The sequence below is a fragment of the Ctenocephalides felis genome, unplaced genomic scaffold (assembly GCF_003426905.1).
Source record: "Ctenocephalides felis isolate EL2017-DRISC unplaced genomic scaffold, ASM342690v1 CF-g0.4_SCAFFOLD_01492, whole genome shotgun sequence".
Taxonomy (NCBI): Eukaryota; Metazoa; Arthropoda; class Insecta; order Siphonaptera; family Pulicidae; genus Ctenocephalides; species Ctenocephalides felis.
Genome location: NW_020537646.1, coordinates 6,342,348 through 6,351,999, shown reverse-complemented (window position 1 = coordinate 6,351,999; position 9,652 = coordinate 6,342,348). Strand labels below are relative to the sequence as shown.

Here is a 9,652-nt window from a genome sequence, read left to right as displayed (position 1 = left end):
TTTCGAAAGCCAATCGAACAACATCCAGAGAACAATATTATTTGTGTTTTCAAATAATAATTTTAAAAAAGACAAATCTTTTAGTAATTTTGATTTACAAAATCTAATTATTCGGCGGAAAATTAACTCACAAATTCATTTTTGTTAAAAAAGCTTGTTTAGTGAAAAAGTGCTAACAAATATTCAAACATACAGGTAATTAATTCAACTTTGTCATTAACCTTTTCTTAAAAAAATTCCATAACTTTCAAAAAATTTTCTATTATGTTTAATATCCTGTTCTGATAATCCACTCATTTATTTTATCATTTTTATCATTTTCATTTTGAACATATTATCATATTTCTGTACATTATTATTTTTTTTGCAATTAATTCATTATTTAAGAAAAATCTATTTTCTTTTCCTAAACATATTGTTTGCTAAAATCTCATCAAGATCATGTTTCTTGACAGATGTCCTGAAGATGGAACGTACCTAGTTCCGAAACGTCGACAATAAACAAATAATTAAATAAAGAAATTGTTTTTTTAAAAACTTTTCTTGTTTTTATTTTGTATTATTTTTGGATTCTTGTTCGAAACTCTACAAAATATATACAAATCCAAGACTCTACCATTCAATATATATATATATATATATATATATATATATATATATATATATAACATATATGTATGTGTATATATATAAATATATGTGTGTGGGTGTATGTATATATATTGTCCAAGTATTGTCTTTCATGTAAAGTATTATAAAAATCTAATCAAACCAAATGATCCTAACGCATAAATTTATAAAAATTCTAAATCATTCATTCAAAACTAGAAAAAAATGCTTTTTGAATTTCATAGCCAATAATGATGGGATAAAAATTAAACCTTCTGGGTACTGGTGTAGAGCGTGGGTAGAATTTGGAAGCTCCAGGTTGGTGATAGACTTCGATCATTAGATTTTGATTTCGATGATCCCTTTTCGAATGTATGCTTAGTATTCTTCTGTGATACAAATTAATACAAATGATATATGACAAAGCACAGACAATGAATAAGCGAATGATATAACATAAATGTAGAAATTAATTGGATACTAAAAACATTAATACAAGAAGTAACAAATTAATAAAGGATATCTCATATCATATTTTAATAGTCACTTTGATTATTGATAATATTTATGAAAGCCCATATTAAAGCATAATATAATTTTTTTTTTGTTTTAAAATTAAATAATAGAAAGAATATATTTACTTCAATGATGATTCTTTTGATCTTTAACAAATTTTCGACGTTTATAACAATGACTAAACAAGTGAATTTAATTAGCAGAAAAAATCAAAAAAATATGTTAAAACATGAATATACAAGACTATTTATAACTGGTCTGGTTATATACACAAAAACATAAACGATTATTAACATTCTAAATGAATACGTTAGATTACAAATGTGCTTACGTGATTTGTATAATATACATATAAATATACAATTTAAATACTTATATTACAATTTTCATCATAAGAGTAAATTTGAGCAATTTCAAACCTGTTTCGAATTCCCGTAGTAATTATATGTCTTAAGATATGTTCCTAATGATAATATACTACATTTTGAACAATGAGTTTTTACAGATTCTTGCATGAGTCCAAGAACATGCAGGAAATCTGGTGCGACGTAATGGTCTTCTTCCAGAAAGACTACAGGACCTAAAATGACATTAATTAATCACTAGAAGTTCGAAAATGAAAATTTACATATTTTCACCTATTTACATTTTTGGCTATTTTACCTGTAAAATATTTGGTAACATCTAATTGATCAAAAACTCTATTAGCTTTCCACCACCAATGATGTTTTGTCTGGCAGAATTTTGCTTCTCTGTAATGTCCATAACTATCAGGGTGCAATGCATTATTGCATTTACGTAATATGGCTCTATAATAAAAAATTGAATATTAATTAAAAAATTATACAAATAGATTAATGACAAAAAATATAAAAGATACTCTTAACAAAGAAAATTAAGAGCAACGGACACGATTATTGAGGTATAATAATAAATGTTAATATTCTTAGAAAATAAAACATTTAATGATTTTTCTTATTGTTAAGATTTTAAGCATTATCCAAAATATTAAAATTCAATGATTAATATTAATAAGTTAAAAGAAATTATTATTCATTCCCATTAGAAGATATTGCTAATATTTGCTTTAAGCAATATTCAGCTTTATTTATTTAAATAATATAGAAAGAAATTTTTGTTATTTTCTTACAGTAAATATTTGCACGGTTGTGAGATCATATATTGCAGTCTGTGTTTGCTTAAAATTGAAGGTAATAAAATAAAATACTCAAGTAAATGACTCTTATCATAGAGTTTAAAGTATTTAGGTATAATAAAGTAGTTTTTATAAACCATATCTTAGGTAAATATCTGATACTTCTCTGATATATAGAAAGTACAAAACGTAAACGAATATTATTAAATATTTTCTTCACAAAATTTAGGCAAAATCATAGACTTCTGTATTTGAAGTAATATATATTTTTTTCTTAATATACATTTTTGTTTAGTTTATAAGATCAAGTTGTCATTAAAAAAAATAAATATTATTATTAATTTTAATACTCACTGTTCTCTGTTTAAATTCCTAGGGCAATCCTTTGGATCTTCACCAGGAAAAACATTAGGATGTGTTTGTATAGAGAATGGATAAAAAATTTGCATTACCTGTAGTAATTAAAATACAAAATGAAACGTGATAGATACATCAACCTATATATAATTTAAATGTATATTTAGGTTAATTTATTACCTTACAAAAATCAACACTTTGGACTAGGTCATTAATATCTTCATCGTAGTAGTCATGCGAGAAAACGATAAGTACGTTGGAAATTCCTTGCGCCTGCGCCAAACTTATTATTAAATGCCTTAAATACGTGATGCGAGTATGTACCTGGAATGGAAATTAATATTAAAATCACCATTAGTAAAACAACTCAGTTATAGAACACAATTAATCCCTAATTAACAGGTAAATGATCTATTGAGTCCAGCGTAATGGTAATACAAAATCGCTTCATGCTGCTCATCAAGAGAATAACATCTTGCATATTTGAAATCATTATTATTTATAAGAATATATTCATTTGAATTATTAAAATATATTTATACATACTGTATGTATGAATAAATATTATTATTATTTAATATTAATATTATTTAATTTAATATTAATATTATCTATTTACATAGATTAGTCTCACAATGATTATATAAAATTGCTTCATGCCGTACATTAAGATTCTATAGTAAGAGTTACTTCCCAGATATTTGGTATCAATATTTATTATAATTTTTTTTTCATTTACTAAGATATATAGATATATTTATAATATATTTAAAATATATATAGATATATTTATAATATAATATATAGGGTATATAAGATTATAAATTCTATTAAATTATTTGGCCTATTTATTTATTTATTCATAAGCAAGCCGTAATCAATAATAATAAATATTATTCCAGGCTCTTGTCAAGAATATATATATATATATATATATATATTATATTATATTATAATACAATCTAGTATTAAAAAATAAAATTAATGATAATTGACAGATGTCAATTTTGATTTGTAAGTTTAAATTTTATTTGCATTTAAGATTTTTTTAGGTAAACAATGTTAAAATTTCAAATTCCTGAAGAATATTTACCGCCTGATAAATTACAGCCTGGAGAGTAAGATTGTCCACAAAATTATAATTCATATTTATTGAAATATGAAGAATTTTTAAAATATGCAATATAATATATATTCAGTTAGTCTACAGATTACATGAATATTCTCTTGTAAAATATTGTTCTTATAGTTAAATTGTTATATGTTTATATAAATATAGTAATTTTAATGTTTCTATTCATAGATTATAGTTATTTCCATTTTTAATAGACATAAATGATATGTATATATATATATATATATATATATATATATAAAATAAGAAAATTGTTTCATAATCTCTTATACCAGGCACCCTTGCCTGATCAATAAAAAAAACATTCGAAGGATAAAAAAATATTCCACTAAATGAAGGATTTTAAAGTAATTTTTTTTTAAGTTTAAATTTGAATTGTATTTTTCTTTGGGCCCGATTATTAGACATAAAAATTACAATTTAAAAATGTACAAGTGATCTATTTTATTATTTAAAATAATAAATTATCTTTGAGGGTGCTTCAAGAATGTAAATTTGATCCTGAGTCTTTGCAAGAATTATGTATCAAAATAGTGGACCAATTTCCTCTTCCTGAATGCTTTAAATGGTCAGTAAGACAAATCGCCAAATGGATTTTAAATGATGTTGGATTTCCACAATATGTGGTAAGAAAATAAATTACTAAATTGTTAATTTGTCAGTTGTAATACAGATAACTCGTACAGCGCGATTTTTAAAACATAAATTAAATATAGTAATACTTCCCATAGGACTATGATATTTTATGGGGTTCGTTTTGACTATCAACTCTCAAAGTTTCATCAAAATCCCAGAGAATTAAACCGGAGGTGATCCTTGTAAATTCCAATTGAATGCTTTTTAACGAGGGCTAACTATACAATTATATTATTTATAAATTGTTCTTTAATTTAATATAAAACCAAACCAAAACCACAGTTACGGTTATTTGTTGTTTTTCTCAAAATTATCTTTGTGAATTATTAATAATTTAAATAATGAATGATGAGTTCGATTTGTTGGTATTGATATTTGCCAACAAATCAAATTCATTATTCATTATTTAATCATTATGTTTACTGTAAAAATAATTACTCAAAGTATGTATCATATGTCTGTGCATACTTTTATTTATTTAAATTGATTTTACTTATTTCGATTTGCAAAAACAAGAAATCTCCATATCCATCGATTTTTTAATTAATGTTAATATGGCAATTTGGAAAAAAAATATTTTGATTCTTAAAAATGAGTTATAATATTCTGCTTACATATGGATATACTTTAGATATAGCCTGTTTAGCATGCAAAAGATATTGGAAATATTTTACATAAAATCGCTATAAAAGCAAAGTTTTGTGAAGCATACAATAATACTGCAATTATTTATTAATTAATGCTAATAATATGTCAATGTGGGTAACTATGTAGACATCAAAAAATATTATTTTATATCCACCAATTTTTTATTTAAAAATAATTTGAATACCTATGTAGACCGTAAAATATGTTATGATTCTTAAGAATGAATTATAAAATTCTATTCACGTGTGCGATTTGTTTTAGATATAGTCTGTAAATATTTTACATAACCATGCAATAAAAATATGATTATCAACTAATTAAGGTTTTGTAATGCATAAATTAATATTATATATTCAAGCGCACATTTGTTTGCAACAAAATAAACGGCCGTATGTTGCTGTTTGTCGACGCATCATCATTACCTCTGATGAATATTCACGATTTCGAGCACATCAAGGTGAAAATCTTTCTAAATGTCACAGCAATATTATCATATAAACATATATGTTTAGAATAATTTCTATTTATCATCAGATTATTACGAAAAATATCCGAGAATTGATAGGCCGAGAAAATGACGAGTTCGCACGTAGTATATCTCTACCTTACGCTTACCCAGAAACATGTTACAAGATATTCAGGTCAAGAACAGGCCCTAAAACTGAGTCCACGCTTAGGTATCATTTATGTAACATTAAATTTAGTAATATAGACGAAATACAAATCAGTAATCGATCGGATCAATCAGTCAATCTATCTCATTACTCATTCTGTTCGAGAAATTAGGACGTGTAAACTGTACCTAAACCTATATTGCTATTGTAATTTATACGCACGTCCAGCACCAAATAAACAGATGTAATAGAAGATTTATATCAAAATTATAATTTTATGAAACTTTTTCAAAAATGAAAATCATTTACACGTCTGTAGTTTGAATAGATTAAAAGAAGCCTGAAGGTGCAAAAACTCATATATATCTCATATTTTGAACTTGTTAGAGAACGTCCATCAATCACGTGATCAAATTTTTAGTGAATTTTGGACCCCCCCTCTTGGTGATATTCAAAATTACCCCCCCCCTCTTCCATCACGTCTATTTTTAGTCACGAGAAAAAATCCTAAAATTTTTGAATTTTTTTGATGTTTGGAATGTTTGGAATTTTTTTAAAAAATTCAGGTGAAAATAAATACACGTGATATCTTACAATACCCTTTCCTTCCCATGTAATATTTCGTGATTTTCTATCCCCCCTTCACCTATAAACCTCTTGTGATTAATGGACGCCCCCTTATATAAACACTCTCAATAATTATAATATTAATGATGAATTTTTCATAAGTAAAATATATTAATAAAATATTAATAATAAAATTAAACAAAATTTTATCATTCTTTTCAATTGTACATTCTAAACTTTGAAAATAATCAGCACGTCTCGCCATCAATATGAATCTATTGTCTTTTGAATCAATCTAATCGGATGATTCGTTTTCACTGAAAAATTGTATTTATATACTTTTTGTTTTGTATCTCCAAAATGGCTCTCCCTATCGTTTCCTATTAGTACGTCTCTCCGTCAATAGGAATCGAATGTTTTTTGAATCATTCAAATCGGTTGATCCATGGACAAAAAATTGTATCCGGACTTACAAACATACTATAGAAAAAATTGATGTATGTGTATGTATTAGTAGTAGATATGTGTATGTAGTATGTATGTGTGTATAGTATGTATGTATACTCCCGTCGGGAGAAGCCAAACTCCTACCGGGCGCGTCCCCAGGTGGCGGATAGGGGGTATCCTAACCGATCGTAAGATCGGCGGATTGGGGCGAAATAAAATAGCCCTCGCGGACCAAATATGGCATCGGAGCTGAGGAGTAACAGCCACCGTCCGTGTATCGCGGAAAAAATTAAAAACTCCCTTTTGGTTGGTCACACCATCTGACCTAGGGTCACATACGGAAGCGGATGAGGGGACACTGCTCGAAAGAGATGTGTGGATGATCCATATAGCGCACCGTACGTGAAAACTCCCGGCATCAACGTGCCGCACCCACGGGAGCAAGAGGATGCCAATGAAGGAAGAAGGTGCACGGCCGGAGCGGATGTTTTTTTCCCACTCCAATGGTCACAAGCTCTTACAGTAATGGAGGTAGCTGTAGGGGTGATCACCCCTCCACTTCCCAAGGCACCGCGTTCGGAGACGACCTTTTGCTCTGGAGGACTATTTAAATAGCATGGATAACTATGAAAACCCAAAAAAACAAGAGACAGGTGACGTAATTATGGACGTCGAGCATGATGCGGCAAAAGCCGCTATAGTAAGAGGAGGCAAGAAGGTTCCCGGTAATCTTCACCGTGACAGAGTGAACTCTGCACCATCGACTAGATGTCGTCAAACGCCGATGGAGAGACTTGGCTCCAAAATTGACGAGCTAGCGGAGTATGTGAAAGATAGGAACAATGTTCACAGCAGAATAAAGGAGCTAATTAGGTCGATTGATACAGCATATAGCCTGGCATTGAAAGAATATACGGCAACCCCCAAAGCTCTCGCAATGACTGTGCAAACTACACAGACCTCTCCCGAGAAAACTATTAAACCGGGTGTAACTCAGACGCCAACTCCTAAGACCCAGGAGCAAAATACAAACAAAAGGTTGCTATCTTCACTTAGTCCCACCTCTGACGCGGAAACACATCCGCCTAAAAAATCGGCTGTAGAAAATAACTGGACGAAAGTGGTTCGAAAAAGTTCAAAGAAGAAAGGAGCCCGAGATCCGAAAGAAATCTTGGAGGAAACCGAGAAACCGGAAACCGAAAAAATCGAAACAAATGATAGTGCTAAGCACAGAAACAACCATCATAGGACAACTCGGAGGAAACATAGAACCAAGGCTGTTCTGGTTCAACCAGCTGAAGGACGAACGTACGCTGACATCCTTAAGGAGATCAAGGAAAAAGTAAACCCGACAGAGACTGGCGTGGACATAAAGTCCATCAAACAGACAAGAAATGGAGGTGTATTACTGGAAATGAGTCCCAAGTCCGAAGATAGTGCAGCCTTTGCAGCTGCGATAAGGGCAGCTACTGAAAACATAGGAACAGTGAAATCACTGACGCCGCTGACGACGATAGAGATTCTTGATCTTGATGGTGTCTCTACCGAAAATGACGTTCGTAAAGCACTCATTCGGGACTTTACGACAAAACTGGAAATACGACGAGTGAACTTGACCAAAGTCACATCAAGAGGACAACGAGCGGCCTTCTGTGAGATAGACGAGGCTAATGCAATCAAAGCCCTAAATGGGGCCCGCATAAGAATTGGGTGGGTTAACTGTCGCATTCGCCCAGTTGTTAAAGTGGCCCGCTGCTTTAAATGCCTCGGTTTCGGACATCAAACGCATAAATGCGGGGGACCAGACAGAAGCAAGTGTTGCTACAAATGCGGCGGGGAAAATCACAAGTCTGTAGACTGCGCGGAAAAGCCAAAATGCTTTTTATGTACAGTAGACAAAGAAGATCGAAACAGCGGGAGCCATGTCGCCGGATCCGGTACCTGTAAAGCATTCCGTGTAGCACTTGCCGAAGCCACGAGAGAACAGAAATGACGCGATTTCTACAAGGTAATCTGAACAGATGTGCCTTGGCGCAGAATCTACTGCGCCAACGTATCTTTGAAGATAAGATCGATATCTGCCTTATCTGCGAGCAATATATGAATATTCAGAATAAAACATGGTTCGCAGATAAATCTGGCACGGCAGCAATATGGATCACAAACTCAAAGAAGATCACCGTCAATGACAACGGAAGCGGCGAGGGGTTCGTCTGGATCAAGACTCCCACGACCTACTGTGTAAGCGTCTACCTCTCACCAAATGAAGGGATCAGCGTATTTCGCCAGAAAATGGCAAGCATAGAAGACACTCTCGGCAAATTTGACGGAGAAGTCATTGTAGCTGGTGATTTCAACGCGAAATCGGCAGAATGGGGCGCCGAATACTCGGACACTAGAGGAAATGACGTGGCAGACTTTGCTGCAAGATTAGACCTTACTGTGTTAAATACTGGGAGTATTACAACCTTTAGAAGACCAGGGTATCAGGAATCTATTCTCGACATTACGTTTGCCACTCCAAGGACGGCGAACATGATTGGAGACTGGACTGTATCTGAAGAGTATAGTGGCAGTGATCATCAACATGTGACATTTAGTATTGGATCCGGTCCGACTCGACCAAGCAACTCTTGCAAACGAAGGTGGAATGCCAAGAAGCTTGACCAGGAAGCGTTGCGAGCAGCCCTCGAGCAAAACGCATCTACTCTTCAAGCTGATCCAAAACTAAGTACCCGCAGAGAAACGGAAGAAACGGTTTTTAAAACTATGAACGCTATTGTCACCTCGTGTAACGCCTCTATGCCACGACCAAAAAATCAGGGTGTGCACTGTCCAGCATATTGGTGGTCATCAGAGATAGCAGAACTACGGAAAAGATGCCACGCATCACGTCGCCGCGCCACAAGAGCTGCAAAACGCTCCCCCTACCAAGATTTGTATACAAACGAGTACAAACAGGCAAAA

At 31.7% G+C, this 9,652-nt stretch overlaps 1 protein-coding gene across 2 annotated transcripts in view; it reads right to left on the bottom strand.

The window, feature by feature from the left end:
* The window catches only part of LOC113371549 (alpha-1,6-mannosyl-glycoprotein 2-beta-N-acetylglucosaminyltransferase), a 30,261-nt gene that overhangs the window by 6,457 nt on the left and 14,152 nt on the right, over positions 1–9,652 (bottom strand). Inside the window, exons 6-10 of one of the 2 annotated variants that reach the window (XM_026612177.1) lie at positions 2,819–2,962; positions 2,636–2,733; positions 1,789–1,934; positions 1,545–1,705; positions 882–998 (exon numbers count right to left, since the gene is read on the bottom strand). In XM_026612177.1, coding sequence (XP_026467962.1) covers positions 882–998; positions 1,545–1,705; positions 1,789–1,934; positions 2,636–2,733; positions 2,819–2,962 — 666 coding nt within the window. The remainder of the gene's footprint in view (positions 1–881; positions 999–1,544; positions 1,706–1,788; positions 1,935–2,635; positions 2,734–2,818; positions 2,963–9,652) is intronic. The other variant, XM_026612178.1, reaches the window with a different exon arrangement.